Source organism: Bos indicus, chromosome 3 (genome assembly GCF_029378745.1).
Source record: "Bos indicus isolate NIAB-ARS_2022 breed Sahiwal x Tharparkar chromosome 3, NIAB-ARS_B.indTharparkar_mat_pri_1.0, whole genome shotgun sequence".
Classification (NCBI taxonomy): Eukaryota; Metazoa; Chordata; class Mammalia; order Artiodactyla; family Bovidae; genus Bos; species Bos indicus.
Window position 1 is genome coordinate 112,385,783 of NC_091762.1, and position 15,929 is coordinate 112,401,711.

The following is a 15,929-nucleotide window of genomic DNA, read 5'->3' on the forward strand; positions in this document are numbered from 1 at the left end:
ACCTCAGTCGGTCTCTAACCAGAGAAGGATTAAACCCAAACTCTGCCAGCTAATCCTGAGGTCCCTCTCAATCCAGCTCTGTCCCCATAACATCCTCACCCCACCCCGGAAGTCCAGTGTGGGAGTCCCCGTTCTTCTCAGGCACCCTAACCTCCCCTCGGGTCTTGTTTGTGTTACTACATCCAAAGAAGACACCCTCCCTTTCATGCCACCCAGACTCCTAGCCTCATCTCCTCCTCCATCCCCTGACACGCCTGGTCCATGAGAACCTCCCTTCCCTGAGAGTGCGTGCGGCAGTGCCACACGGCTGCCACACGGCTACCGCACGGTCTGCCCCAGTGGGTGGTGTCGATTTCCCAGTGCATCACGGACCACGGAGGAAGCAGAGAAGCCAGGGGCAGCTTAGCACAGCAGGGAGGACACTTGTCTGCTCTGCCTGCTGGGGGGCTCCTTCTCCCGTTCAGTCAAGTGTGGGGCCCCAGTCTGCCGACCTGTTGCCCGTGAAATACCTTGAAGAGAAGCCCCTCTGTCTTCACTCCGTCAGAAGCCCTTGGAGGGGAGGCCTGCCGGGGGCCTAAAACATGGCCATCAAAGAAACCCCCACAGCTCTGGTACTGAAGAGGCTCCACTTGTGCCTATAAAAGGGTTTATCTCGGAAATCCAAGAACTAGCTTGAATCTTGCTGAAACTTAACTGGTGACTGAAAGCAAGAAAGACACACACATATCCAATAATAAATACGTAACTGGTAATTAAATTCCACTCACAATGGAGCTGAAAACTAAAAAAATGAATTTAAGAGGAAGAGTACAAAGAGGAAGACCATGAAACCTGACCAGAATACATAAACTAAGCCCTAAATAAGTTAAGGCACCTACAGTGTTCTCAGCTGGGGAAAATAAGTAAAGATATCAAATTGCCCAAATCCGTCTATAAATGTGTGCAGTTTCAATGATAGTATCCATGGGATTGGGAGAAACTTGAAAGGGTAAATTTGGGAAATTAGCTAAGAAATTTGAAGAGGGGAGGAAATATGAAGGGGAGCTTGCCTTGTAAGAATTATCAAAATATGAGACTGAAAACTGAAGTCAGTCAAGTAGCTGTGCTCCAGGTACCTCAAGTTGAATTCTGTTTCGGCCGAGGAGGGAGCCCAGGAATCGAGAAGAGTCTAGACTCAGATCCCATGGTCAAGGTTTCAAACCCACTGAGAGAGCCCGGATACCCAGTCACAGGTGTTCTTCATTCAAGTACTTGTGAGCATCCTTGGAAGGGTCAGATCTAGCCCAGGTAGTGGGGCTACCATGGTGAACAGGACATGGCCCCACACACGAAAGTCATGTTCTTGTTGGGGAGAGGGGTGGTGAACAAATCAATAAACTAAGGTTCAGTTCATTTCAGTTCAGTCGCTCAGTCGTGTCCGACTCTATGTGACCCCATGAATCGCAGCACACCAGGCCTCCCTGTCCATCACCAACTCCCAGAGTTTACTCAAACTCATGTCTATCGAGTTGGTGATGCCATCCAGCCATCTCATCCTCTGTCGTCCCCTTCTCCTCCTACCCCCAATCCCTCCCAGCATCTCAGTCTTTTCCAATGAGTCAACTCTTCACATGAGGTGGCCAAAGTACTGGAGTTTCAGCTTTCACATCAGTCCTTCCAATGAACACCCAGGACTGATCTCCTTTAGGATGGACTGGTTGGACCTCCTTGCAGTCCAAGGGACTCTCAAGAGTCTTCTCCAACACCACAGTTCAAAAGCATCAATTCTTCGGTGCTCAGCTTTCTTCACAGTCCAACTCTCACATCCATACATGACCACTGGAAAAACCATAGCCTTGATTAGACAGACCTTTGTTTGTTAACAAATACTAAGAAGGAAGCAAGCTGAGCATTTAGATAGAATATGGAAGAGGTTACTTTGGGTAGGTAGCCCATTTGGGAAAATCATGAACCTATAACCCTTAAAAAATTAAACTATACAACTTCTGAGAAAATATTAAAGTTTTGCTTTTTAATCATTGGGAGAAGAAGAGGGTTTGCCCAAGCCTATCATGACATTCAGTATCCTTAAGGGAAAATATTAACGTACTTGATTGCATAGAATGAGTAACTCCTATACCAAAAAGGACACCACAAGCAAAATTTAAAGGAAAAGGGACACCAGATGCTAGAAAAAATGTTAGCAACAAATATATAAAAAGTAATATATGTATATAAGGATAATAAATATTTTAAAATTATAATGTGTGAATAGAATTTATAAAGACAAATAACTCAATTAAGATGGATAAGAGGTGTGAATATATACAAATGACCAATAAATATATGCAAAGATATGCAACCTTACTAAATTATCTAAATTTAAAACTCTAGTGCAATTCCATTTCAGTTTAGCAGATGGGCAAGTATTTTAATATAGAATATATTTACATTGTAATATCTGATGTTTGTAAGGGGAAGCTTAGAGAGAAGAGTCGTATGAACACTGTTCAGTGGGAATGTAAGTTGACACAATTACTTAAGAGAATAATTTATCAGGTTTTTTATTAATAATTTTAAATATATACCCATTCACCCCCAAATTATTCCTACAATCCAACTGAAATCTTAACATAAATGAAAAACACTACATAAAGATGGGTATGTTCCTTGCAGAATCCCAGGGATGGGGGAGCCTGATGGGCTGCTGTCTATGGGGTCGCACAGAGTCAGACACGACTGAAGTGACTTAGCCTTAGCCGTTCCTTGCAGTATTATATGAAATAGTGAAATATAGCCAAGTAGATGTAGCTCTCTCTTATATAGCATTAAGTGAATAAAGTTACATGAAACTATGTAAAATATAGTCCCCATGGTGGGGGGATGTATCCACATTGAAAAAAATCTGGAAGAATGTGCCACAAACCTAAAATCAAGTGGAAAGTTCTAGAGAACAGATTGGCTGATGTGAGACTCTTTTACAATTCAGGACCTCTGTATATTGTTAGCCTTTTTCTGCCTCAAGCATGTCTTATTTTTATAATTTTAAAAGACATTCGTAAACAGATATAGTGATAAGTGGAGAGAATCTCTGGTGATTCAGAGATTCTTTACCAGGAGAATTCTCTGGTAAAGAATCCATAAGCGAATGCAGGAGACCCAGGTTCAATCCCTGGGTCGGGAGGATCCTCTGGAAAAGGAAATAGCAACCCACGCCAGTGTTCTTGCCTGGAAAATCCCATGGACAGAGGAGCCTGGCAGGCTACAGCCCATGGATCGCAAGAGTCAGACACAACTTAGCAGGCAAACCACCAACAGTGATGAGTGGATTGGATCCTGGAACAGAAGAAGGACATCAGTGGCAACACTGGTGAAGTCCAGATCAAGTCTGGAGTTGAGATCACAGTAACGGACCCGTGTTGGTTTCTTAGTTGTGACAAATGTACGCAGGGAAATGTAAGAGGTTAATAATGGCAGAGCTGGTGAGGGGTCTGTAAGAATTCTCTGTGTTATCTTTGCAACTTTTTTGTAAGTCTCAAATTATTTCAAAAAAATTTTTTTAAAAATGATTAGGAGAGAGAAGCAGAGAGACAGGCTGGTATCCAAGTTTTACTCTGGGATACAAAGATGTAGGCTCACCCTTGCCCCCACTGCATCTGTACCAGCTTCTCAAAGATGCTAACGTTACCTATGACCTTTGCTCCCCACCACACACTTTTTTCAAGACTTAGATTTTTAGAGCAGGTTTAGGCTTCCAGGTAGCTTGAGTGGTAAAGAATCTCCCTGCCAATGCAAGAGCCACAGGGGGTGAGAGTTCAACCCCTGGGTCGGGAAGATCCCATGGAGGAGGAAGTGGCACCCCCTGCAGTATTCTTGCGTAGAGAATCCCACGGACAGAAGAGCTTAGTAGGCTGCAGTCCACGGGGCCGCAAAGAGTCAGACACAACTGAGCAACTGAGCATGCCCAGGTTCACAGAAAAACTGAGAGGAAGATGCGAGATTCCCATTGACCCTCTGCCACACACATGGGCAGCTTCTCCCGTTATCAGTATCCCCCATCAGAGCGGCACATTTGTTACAACTGATGAACCTGCACTGACACATCATTATCACCCAAAGTCCATCGCTGACATTACGGGTCACTCTTTATACCCCTTATTCTAAAGGTTTGAACAAACGTGTAACGACATGTGTCCACTATTATACTATCATAAGAGTATTTCCACTGCTCTAAAAATCCTCTGTGCTCACCAGTTCTTCCCCTCTCCCTGACCTAGCCTCCAGCAATCACTGATCTTTTTGCTATTTCCTTAGTTCTGCCTTTTACAGAGTATCCTATATTTGGAATCATACAATATGTAGCCTTTTCAGAATGGCTTCTTTCACTTAGTAATAAGCATATAAGGTCCCTCTATGTCTTTTCATGGATTAATAGCTCATATCTTTTTAGGGCTGAAAAATATTCTGTTGTCTGGATGACCATAGTTTATTTATCCATTCACCTACTGAAGGACATCCTGGTTGCTTCCAAGTTTTGGCAGTTATGAATAAAGCTGCTGCAACAACAGTATGCATATGGTTTTGTGTAGAAATCAATTTTCAACTCCTTTGGGTAAATACTGAGGGGCACAATACAATCCAGAGATCATATGGTAAGAGCATGCTTAGTTTTGTAAGGAACTGCCAAACTGCCTTCCCAAGAGGCTGTACCACTTTGTCTTGCCACCAGCAGTGAGAGTCCCCATCGCCCCACACCCTCATCAGGGTTTGTCCGTGTTCTGGATTCTAGACGTTCTAATGGGTGTGTAGTGGTATCTTACTGCTTTTGTTTTCATTTGCATTTTTCAATGACTTTTGATACAGAGCATCTTTTCATATGCTTATTTGCCATTTTTATTCATATATCTTTTTTGGTGAGGTATCTGGTAAGGTTTAGCGCATTTTTAATCATATTATTTGTTTTCTTACTGTTAAATTTTATATATTTGACTCTCCATGTCTACATATTCAGGATCCACAGATTCAACCAACCTCAAATGGAAAATATGGTAAAAAAAAAAAAAATCCAGAAAGTTCCAAAATGCAAACTTGAATTTGCCCTGCACAGGTAACTGTTTACATGGCATTTACATTGTATTTACAACTATTTACATAGCATTTACATTGTATTAAGTATTGCAAGTAATCCAAAAGTTTTTCAAAGCATACAGGAGGATGTTCTATGCAAATACTAGGCTTTCCTGTATGAAGAACTTGAACATCCTCGGATTTTAGCATCTTGTTATCTTTTGCAGAACAGCAATGTTTAATTTTAATGAAGTCTACCTTATCCTTTGCTTTCTTCATGAATCTTGTCTTTGGTATTGTATCTAATATTACATCACTATAATCGAGGTCATCCGAGTTTTCTCCTATGTGATCTTCTCCGAGTTTTATAATTTAAATTTACATTTAGGTCTGGAATCTATTTGAGTTCATTTTTGTGGAAGGTGTAAAGTCTGTGTGTCGATTCATTTTTGCACAGGGACGTCCAATAGTTCCAGCAGCATTTGTTGAAAAGGTCCTCTCTGCTGCATTGCATGGCCTTTGCTCCTTTGTTAAGGATCAGTTGACTATATTAATGTGGGTCTATTTCTGGACTTTTGATCTATTTGTCTCTTGTATCACTGACATCACACCGTCTTGATTAATGTAGCTTGCTAGTCTTGACGTCTGGTAGTGTCAGTTCTCCAGACCTGTTCTTCAGTACTGTGTTGGCTCTCCCAGGCCTTTTGCCTCCCCATATAAACTTTAGAGTCAGTTTGTCAATATCTACAAATAACCTGCTGGGATTTTGACGGAGTGTTTGTTTTTTTTTTCCCTGACTTTGCGTTCTCAGCATCCCTTTCCAGACTAGACTCAGGAGTGAGGTCTGGAGACTGCTGTGTAGAGTTGAGGAGACAGCAACAGGAAGCTCCATAATAATAAACAAGATGCACAAAATCTAGCCTCCCTTGCTCTTGTCCCCGTTTCTAGTGACCCCCGGTGGGCAGAGCAGTCTAGATGGAAGTTGAGAGCATAACTGCCGGGCATCGCTTCCTGTTCCTTCCTGCGAGTCTTTCTTCGGTGTATGACTTGCCCTGAACGGAAACCACTGGAAAGTAGGGGCTGAGCCCTGCGTGACCACCTGCCTCTTCTCTCTACGCAGGCTCCACTTCCTGGTGTTCGACACAGAGGAGGTCCATGACGTTCTGCGCATCTGGGATGGGCCGGTGGAGAGTGGGGTCCTGCTGAAGGAGCTCAGTGGCCCGGCCCTGCCCAAGGACCTGCACAGCACCTTCAACTCTGTCGTTCTGCAGTTCAGCACCGACTTCTTCACCAGCAAGCAGGGTTTCGCCATTCAGTTCTCAGGTCTGAGCCCACCTTCCACCACCCGCCTCCATCAGTCCTGCCTCGACCTCCCGTCCCCCTCCCTCAAGTCCCCTCTTTCCACCATCTCTCCACTCGGGTAAAGATGTTTGTTGAGCATCTGCTCTGTGCCTGGTTTATGGGCAATGCTGGTTTAACATTCATGCCAAGCTTACTCTAAAGGGGAAGACAGGCAGGCGAATAGACACTGACATGCCAATCGATGAATATATGGAGAAAGAAGTGTGAACTACGATGGTCACCTTGGAACATCAAGGAAGATGTTCCAGGAAAGACGATGCTCAAGCTCTGACCCAAACGATGAGTAGAAGTTACGGAAGAATAGACAGTATTTCAAGGGGAGTATGGTCAATTATAACGTGGGTTTAGAGTTGCCATGTACTTGGACTTGCAGGATTCCTGAGTCCTTATCAGATAAGTAAGAGAGAAAAGGGCATCTTGTGTGTGAAGGACATATGAAGAGGTGCAGAGGCAGATCATGGGCTCCAGATGTAGAGGGTTGTCCTTGGCTGAAACCTGGAGTATGTGGAGGGAGGCAGGGCAGGAATAAGCTGACAGTGGTTTGGGGCACAGTCACGGAAGAACTGATCTGACACATCACACACTCTGATTCTTAATTTAGTGCAGATCTCAGTAAGGACTGGGAGCCAAATATGAGTAATCTACATTCAATTACTTATGTACTGTGGTAGCCAAGTGTGGAGGAGCATCACAGAGAGCTACCAAAAATGGGCAGTGCTCAGACATCCAGGTCCTGATATGAGCTCGCGTCTGTGATGGTCCTGCCTCTCCTGCGATGCATCATCTCACATCCTCTGAAGTGCCTCTTCCATCACTCATCTCCCTGCACGGATCACTCCGCCTCTGTCTACGCTCATGTTTAGTATACAGCAGCTGTCTCATTACCATCTCCTTACTCCACGGTGGGTGTGAGGGGGTGGTTTCCATGGTGATGGCCAGAGCAAGGCTGTGTGGCACCTGGGCTGTGGCTTTGCCTCCACTTTCTCACCTGGTATATAGATCAGCTAAGGGTGGTTGGGTATACCTCTAGCACCGGTAAGGCTGTAATGGCATTACAGAGCCTACTTCCAGCTGTTTTAGGCATCTGTCTTCCCCATGGAGACCAGCATTTAGCAGTGTCGGGTGGGGCGCTGGCACACATGAGGGTCTCCAGGACCATGTTCCTATGTACTCAGTAACTTGCCCACTTAACATTCACACCAGCTGCCAGCCTCGTGAGAAATAGCTCCTTGTGGGATTCATTGGGAGTCTTCGTACTGGAAAGCCAGTACCCACTTACCCAGCGAGAGGGCCCCTGGTGATCACCCAGTAACACTGAACTGACCTAAGGTTAGAGTCCCACTGTGGGGCCACAAGGGTCATTTTAGCTACACATTTCCCGACATCTGTCCCCATGAGGTCCATGAGCAGTTCGCTGGTATTGCAAGAAAAGGAAGTCTGCCTGATCAAATTATGTCAGGAAGGTGCTTAGGTTGAGCCAGACCTAAAGAGATTATCTGTAATTTGGAGCCTCCGAGAACATCTGTTCTGCTAATGCAGATGAATTCGGAAGGTGTCGGGCAGGTCACAGTTCTCAAACATATTTTATCGTGGGTGACTTTTTCCAAGGCTATCTCAAAAGACTAGCATTTCATGAAACAAACTTTTGGAGATTGCTGGCATCCGCCATACAAAGCTCTCCCAGCAGAAAGGCAAGTGGAATGATAAAGAGACAGCTCAGTCCTTTCACTGGGGAAAGGAGAATTAGGAATAATTAAGCCAGATATGTATTTTCTCTGTGTTGAAGCTGATGGGTACAGTTTTACAAAAGGCCCATCATCGTACTGGCAGATTTCCCCCACGGATTTGCAATATCTGACCTCCAGCGTGTCTTCAGGCTTGCCACGTGGGCCGGAGTCCCTGGGCGCTCCCGTGAGCCATGCCTTCACCCAGCTACTTTCTCACACACTGCTCAGCTCATAGACGCTGTCTTCCTCCTTCAAGGTTCATCTCAGATGCCACTTCTTCCTAAGCTCCCCATTCAGAATAAATGGCTGTCTCTACTGGACCCCCAGCACTTCTGTTTCTTCAGCACTTTGCCAATTCTAGGCACTCGGCCTTGCTGGGGACCTGGCCACCTACTTGCCAGCCCACAGGAAACTCTTAGGGGGTAGGGGGCCACCTTGTGCCCCCCACCAGACTCCTGCAGCAGGAGCCCACTCACTACTCAATGGATGATATGAAGACATGAACAAGTGGATGGTTTTCTCTTAACACAGGGTTTCCCTAGGCAAGTCACCCTGAGTATCACTTAGGTCCACAAAGAGAGGAGTGGGCAGAACTACGTGGCCTAGGCTCCAGGAAGGCTGTGCCAACCTGGCCTGGCGTGCTGGTATACCCGAGGTTTGGGAAAGGTCACCTTCCCTGTTGCTGTCATCACTTAGCAAATACCAGCACTGCTCTAGGGAAGAGGGAACGGCTAACCCCACGTTAATGTTATCGTGTGTGTTTGACAGGGGATTGTACAGAAATGCCAGGGATGATTAGTGCAGGCTTGGCTTTATTGAGTAAACACGACTGTGTAACATCTAACATCCTGTCTGCACCACATGGATCCAGCCTCTCCCTGGGGGCTTTGCTGAGCAGCTCACATTCAGGAGCATTAAAGGGAGAAAGTGAAAATGAAGAAAAGGTGAGAGGGAGCCCTGAAGGACAGGCACGAGTAATCACGGCCATCTATAGAGCCAGCACCACCCTAAACTCTCTGCGACATTATCTCTTATAATTTTCACAAAACCCATAAAGCACGGGCATCATTATTAATCCATGTTGCAGATGTGGACTGTGGGGACCAGAGAGGTTTCTCATGCAATGTCATCTAGAGTTAGTAAGTAGAAGAGCCTGGGTCAAATCCCCTGTGTCTGATTCCCAAACCTAGGCCCTTAATCATCGCACTCCATTGCCTCCCCTGTATGGTCAGAACAGTGAGCTATTTTTCTTCCAGAGAATCATTTACATGTATATGCTGTAAAGCTGGAGTTGAAAGCTAAGTCTGTTTTTAATTGGGAAGGGAGAAGATTGCTTCTTGTTTGGCTTTATAAATAAATTCAGTAAGTGTCTGATGGTGACGGTTTGTTCATTTATTTATTCACCCAAGAAATATTTACTGAACACCACTGTGTGCCGGGACCACTCTAGGCCCTGGAGATACAGCTGGAAGCAGAACAGCCAAGGTCTCTGTTCCCATCATAATGCACAAGCGAGCTACAATAAAGAGGAAAACACGTGAACTAGCAAGATGATTACAGGTTGTGCTATGAAGGGAACACAACACGGAAACGTGACAAATTTGATGAAAGGGGTGAAAGGGTAAGCCCAGAAGGTGATCAAAGAAGCCTGTCTGAGGAGAGGATGTTGGAGCTGAAAACCGAGTGACAAGACAGAGCTGGCATAGAAGGATCTATGGCACGAACGTTCCAGGCAGAAGGGGGAGCAGGTGCAAAGGCCCTGGGGGCAGGGGTGTTGGGAGAGAGAGCACTGAGCTGGCTGTGCTGCAGGGAGATTCTACAGCTGGGGCTGAAACACAGCGATAGCAGATCGTTGAGGGTGTGAATGATTAAAGGTGGATCAAAGCAAGGGACAGGTTTTAATATGTGCTTTCAGAAGAGGAGACTTTAAGGTACCATAAACCAGGAGTTGGCAAGCTGTTTCTGTATAAGTCCAGGTGGTAAATGTTTCAGGCTTTGTGGACCATGTGATCTCTGTCATAACAACTCAACTCTGTCATCAGAGCATGAAACCAGCTATAAACAATGTGTTTCCAAGTGAGCACCCCTGTGTTTCAGCAAAACTTTGTTTGCAAGAACAGGCATGCAGCCAGATTTGGCTGTGGGACTCAGTTTGTTGTATACTTTCTTAGATACTCCAACTCCAGGACCTGTCCATGCAATCCTAGATCTTATAATTAATGATATCAGTGTGTACAGGTGCCCTGGGCTTTTACACCGAGTAACAGAAGAGAGTGGATACATATCCCAGGAGATCTGGAGAATGTAGAAAGCATAAACTCTCTCTAAGGCCTCCTGGTTTGCTTAACAATTGATGTGGGAACTATCCTGGCAACCTAGTGGTTAGTTCAGACTTTGCCTACCAATACAGGGGGTGTGGGTTCGATCCCTGATCCAAGAGTTAAAACCCCACATGCCTCATGGCCGAAAAGCATAAAACAGAAGCAGCATTGTGACAAATTCAATAAAGACTTTAAAGAATGGTCCACATTTTAAAAATCTTCTTTAAAAAAAGGACTACTGTGAATTTTACATTTTATACCATAATAAATTCATTTGTTTTAATGTAAAAGTTATTTTTCCCAGAATTTCTGAGAAAAATTGACCCTCCAAGCCAATGACTGTATTGATCCTGTATGCCCCAGAGTCTCCTATTCCCAGGGCCTGCTGAGCACAGTCTATGCCCCGTGACACAGGCGGGGACCCTGGAGGAGCAGGGGTTGATGCAGCTGCCCCGGAATCCTTTCTCTGGACTTCCTCTCATACCCTTTCCTTTGGTGTGTTTTCTCACCTGCATTTTGTCCATTTATTCCTTCAGTCATGCTTTTATTCATTTGTTCCTCCTTTCCATCATTTATTTGATGTTTGCTTTTAAAATAAACGGGCTTCTCTATATTATGCTGTCTGATATTAGGCTACAAATATCTCCCAAATTCCTAGGTTTATTGAATTTTTAAAACATCCCAGCTAGTAATGTTTATTTTGAACTCTACCATGCCACTTGCGGTAAACACCAGATTTCTCTGTTTCAGTCTGATGAGTTATGGGTTGGTTGCCATGCAAGGGAGAATACGACCTTCATCTGACCTTAGTAACTCCAGCATCTTCTCAACCACCACTCAGCATGCAGGCAGCCCAACTCCCAAACTCCCTTGCAGACCTTTCTGATTGCATATTAGAGTTTATTCTTAATTACCTTGTCACTCCCTCATACGGATCATGTTAGCGACATTTTGCAAAATTGGAAAGCTCCCCATAACAAGGCTTGTGTCGTTAAATCAAATTGAACTCAGTTCTATTGTCATAGCAGGGCAGCCATGCTTAACTCGTCTAGTGTCTCATGATAGACGGATGATAGTGATGGTGAAGGTCCGGGTAGAACAGGTGACGGGCAGGAGCAGTGGTGGAGGTGGCAGGAACGGGCGTGAGAACAGAGGTGGTGGCACGGCTGCTGCAGCTGCTGATCCTGGTGGGAGGCGATGGAAATTCTGGCAGAGACCTTGGGGATGGAAATGGTGGCGTTGGTGAGTGTGGTGAGCTGGGAGCCTCGCTCTCTGGCAGACACCTAGGCAACCCCGCTTTCTCCTCTGCTTTCTTCTCCCAGTGTCCACAGCAACATCCTGCAATGACCCAGGGGTCCCCCAGAATGGGAGCCGGAGTGGCGACAGTTGGGAAGCCGGCGACTCCACGGTGTTCCAGTGTGACCCCGGCTACGCGCTGCAGGGAAGCGCGGAGATCAGCTGCGTGAAGATCGAGAACAGGTTCTTCTGGCAGCCCAGCCCGCCGACCTGCATCGGTACGGAGCAACTGCAGTGTGACCCCCGCTCCCTGGTGCCACCACTGGTCTCCTCCAGGTCTCCCAGCCCCTTAAGTGGCAGCTGCGTTTGGAGTCTGTCCAGGAGAGTCAGAATAGCTGAAAGGTGCAGCAGCCTCCACATTTACTCTGCTTTGCCTGCATATGTACAGACACACACCACACACACACACACACACTCACAGTCATACACTCACACTCTGTGTCTGTGCGTGTGCTGTGGTGCTAAGTCACTTCAGTTGGGTCCAGCTCTTTGTGACCTTATGGACTACAGCCTGCCAGGCTCCTCTGCCCATGGGATTCTCCAGGCAAGGATACTGGAATGGGTTGCCGTACCCTCCTCCAGGGGATCGTCGCCACCCAGGGATCAAACCTTATGTCTCCTGCATTTGCAGGCGGGTTCTTTACCACTAGCACCATGTGGGAAACCCCACTCACACTCTACACACTACAAATTCTTTCCACTTCAAAATGGTCCCAAATTTTCTGTTTGTCCCTTTTCTCCTGGCCCAGTCCATATTATAGACTGGGAGGAGGACCATGGGTCACCTCGGGTAACAAGGGTCCCCAGGTTCTGAAATGACCCTTCTATTACCGGAAGCACTGGGAGGGCACTCACAGGCCTGGCTGTAAAGGGAAGACCTTTGCTCTTCTTCTTCACAAGGAAATGATTGGTTACCCGGCTTTTGGTTCTCCAGCTCTGTCCTTAGTCCTTAGATTTCCCTACTTGACAGATGAAGAAGTGAAGGGTCTGCAATGTGTCCAAGGTCACGAAGCTTGTGCAGGTTGGGCCCTGAGTAATCAGTCCTGCTCTCTGGCTCCTAAAGGTTGGGAGGAGGAAGGAACTTGAGAGGAGGACAGGAAAGAAAGAGAAATGGATAGAAACAGACATTCCAGGGCCACATGACTCTTTTCCTCAGGCAAAACAGAGAGTAGCTCTGTACTGTGTTGGCAATGGATGGTAGAAGAGACCAGGAGTCCTGGGCTCCTTACTGCGTGCAGCCCCGACTGGACGTTTCCTCACCAACCTCACTTAGCTTTCCCTGCAGCTCTCTGTAATGAGCACCATTGCCCCATCTTACAGTAGAGGAAACTGAAATTTGGGAACTTTGAGTATCTTGTCTCAAATCACAGAGCCAGGATACGGCAGTGCCAAGAGTCACCCCCACATCAGCCTGAACGCGACGCCTTTCACGCTCCTGACTCCCACCAGGGACTTCCTGAGATGCTCCCCAGCAGTGCCCACCCCGGTGACGCCCAGCCCCCTCTTTGCACACAGGCTCAGTGGGAGGTGCTGTCCAGGCAGCTGAGGACTGGCCTTTGCCGCCCGTGCCCTGCAGCCTGGCGTTGATGGTGAGCACTGAGTGCTGGCCCTCGGTGGCAGGGAGGACTCACATGGGTGTGTGTGGCAGGAGCTCAGTGCAAGTGCCGTGGACAGGAAGGTGAGGCCTGGGTTTCAGAGCCCTCTCGCTTTTCAACCGCAGCTGCGATCCGCCAAGAGAGCAGAGGATATTGAAGAAGACAGGTCGGGGGGGTTCAGAGATTTGCTGTTTACTAGTTCAGTGGCTGCGGGGAAATTGCTTCAACTCTCTGACCCTCTGTCTCCTCATCTGTAAAGTGAAGGTAAATGTACTTCCCTCGTGGCGTTGTGGGTGAGCCAGCACTAACCCTGACCTCAAGAAATATTCACTTCTCTCCTTCTGTCCTTTCTTCCTCCTTCTTCAAATTCCGCTCTCCTTCCTTCCCTTGTTTGTTTCCTTCTTTCACGTTTTTTTGGACTCCCTTCCCTTCCCCGAACCAGACTTCCATCCGGTGGAGGGAATTCTAGTGAGGCAAGGGGGATGAGGGGGTCAGACGACCTCTCATTCTGCCTTGTCTCAGGCTGGGATTCCTTCCGTTTGTCTTACGGAAAAGCGGGTCCTGACACGAGGCTGTCCCAGCTGGAGCAGGGGGAAGCCCCGAGCTGAGCCGGCAAGAGCAGTGCATGTGTAGCCGGCAGGGCAGAGAGGTTAATTTGGCTTTCATTACCCATTCTCCTGCGCTTGGCGTGGGGAAATATTCCTCACAACTAAATGAGCGTCTGCCTCTTCTGGAAATGACAAGCCCCTCCTCATTTCCAGCTCCCTTGGCCGTCTGCCAGGACAGGTCTGGCTGGCCTTCATGCCCTTTCATTATAGGGAGGAAGCAAAGGAAGGTAACAAGCGTTTGAGAGCATCCTCCCCACCATAGGCGCTGGGCTGGATGTGGCTACATTTTCACAAATGAAATCACTGTGCAGTGAGTTTTCGGATTCCAGCTGCCTGGTTCAAGTCAGCTTCACGAGGACAGGCTATGTGACCTTAGACAAACCACACCATCTCCCTATGCCTCAGTTTCCTGCCCTGTAAAGCAGGGAAGATAATAGTACCCAGCTCCTGGGGTTGTGTGGAGGATTGAATAAGCTAATGCTATAAAGCGCTTAGAGCCGTGCCTGGTTCATAGTAAACACTGTGTATGTCAGAGGCCTTCATAGCCATTATTCTTTAATTTTATTTTATAGATAAGAAAACAGGGGCTCAGGGAGGTGGGATAGCTTTGCCCAAAGTCACAACTAGGAGGAGGCCAGATTCGAAATTTGAACCCAGGACTGTATAATGTCAAGATCAATGGTCTTTTCTGCAGCTCTCACCCCTTGATACAGCTGGCCCACTTTTTAGCCACCTGGAATGACCAGTGCCTGTCTCCCTGACTCACACCTGGGCATGGTGATTCGTTAGATCAAGCCTAGATCTGAGGGCAGAGCCTGGCTTCCGTCTCTAACTCATAGTGGGGAGTGGACAGGGCCAGAGTGAGGGCGTGGAGGCCATTGGAAGGGAGACCTGGCTCCTGGGTCCAGCTTGGCATCCCAACCCCAGCTCTGAGTACCCACCGGACAGGATGGGGTGCCACTGGCTTGTCACCAAGGCCTCATTTAGTCTCCAGCAGCTCAGATGTCCTCCTGGCCAATACCTGGGCTAGAAGGGGAAGGGGGACTTTGTGCCCCTCAACCAGCCCCACCCGAGTGGCAGGACCTGACCATCCTGCGGGTGCAGCATCCCAGGAGTCCACCCACAGCCTTGAGGACAACTGGCCAAGAGCGACAAAGCCCACACCAGGGTCCTGGGTGGGAAGCAGATGCCTGACTGCCTGATATTGGGGGGCCATCACACAGGGAGCTGGGCCAAAGCAGGGCCTCAAACCCAAACAGACTGAGAGCATTGGGGGGTTGGTGGAGAAATAGGGGGGGCCAGTTTTGAAACACACAGATTCACCCCATCTGTGAAAACTTAAGGGAAGGAACCCCTGGCCTGTGAAGGAAGGCAGAGCCTGGTAGCCCTTGCCTGAACAGAGGGAGCACTGGGAAGATGCCCCAGGAGCTGGGACCACTGCCCTGAGCAGGGCTTTCTGCTCTTCCTGGCAGTACCACTGTGTTTCCTAGGCCAGCCTGGGCAGGGCCACACTCAGTGGACAGGACAGTGTGGTCTTGCTTTGTTAAGTTCAAGGTTTCACCCTGATCAGACAGGCCTCCCGTCTGCCCCATCCACCAAACCATATTGTCTGAAGAAGGATCAATGGAGAAGAAGTGAGTGAGATACAAGACAGACTCAACTCAAGGGACCATCCTCACTCCCAGAAGCTCTTCTCCTGGGTACCCTGCCCCCGCTGGCCTGCAGGGAGGGACAGCACCCCCCATTCCCACTGCCGCCGGTGGCTCCGAGGTAGCACAGGAGCATGGGGGAGGTGATGGGCTTGGGGGCCAGACACATGTGGGTCTGAGTCTCAGAGTGACTCTGGGCAAGTTCCTTGACCTCTCTGAGTCTCAGTTTCCACTTTTCTGAGTCAGGAAGGGTAATCCATAGCTTACCGAGTTGTTATAAGATAGAAATGAGATATGGATATAAAATGCCATATGTCATGTGTGA

At 47.5% G+C, this 15,929-nt stretch overlaps 1 protein-coding gene across 1 annotated transcript in view; it reads left to right on the plus strand.

Moving 5' to 3' along the window:
• Positions 1-15,929, plus strand: part of CSMD2 (CUB and Sushi multiple domains 2) — a 689,054-nt gene that overhangs the window by 521,319 nt on the left and 151,806 nt on the right. Inside the window, exons 26-27 of the mRNA XM_070786891.1 lie at positions 6,167-6,369; positions 11,779-11,970. Coding sequence (XP_070642992.1) covers positions 6,167-6,369; positions 11,779-11,970 — 395 coding nt within the window. The remainder of the gene's footprint in view (positions 1-6,166; positions 6,370-11,778; positions 11,971-15,929) is intronic.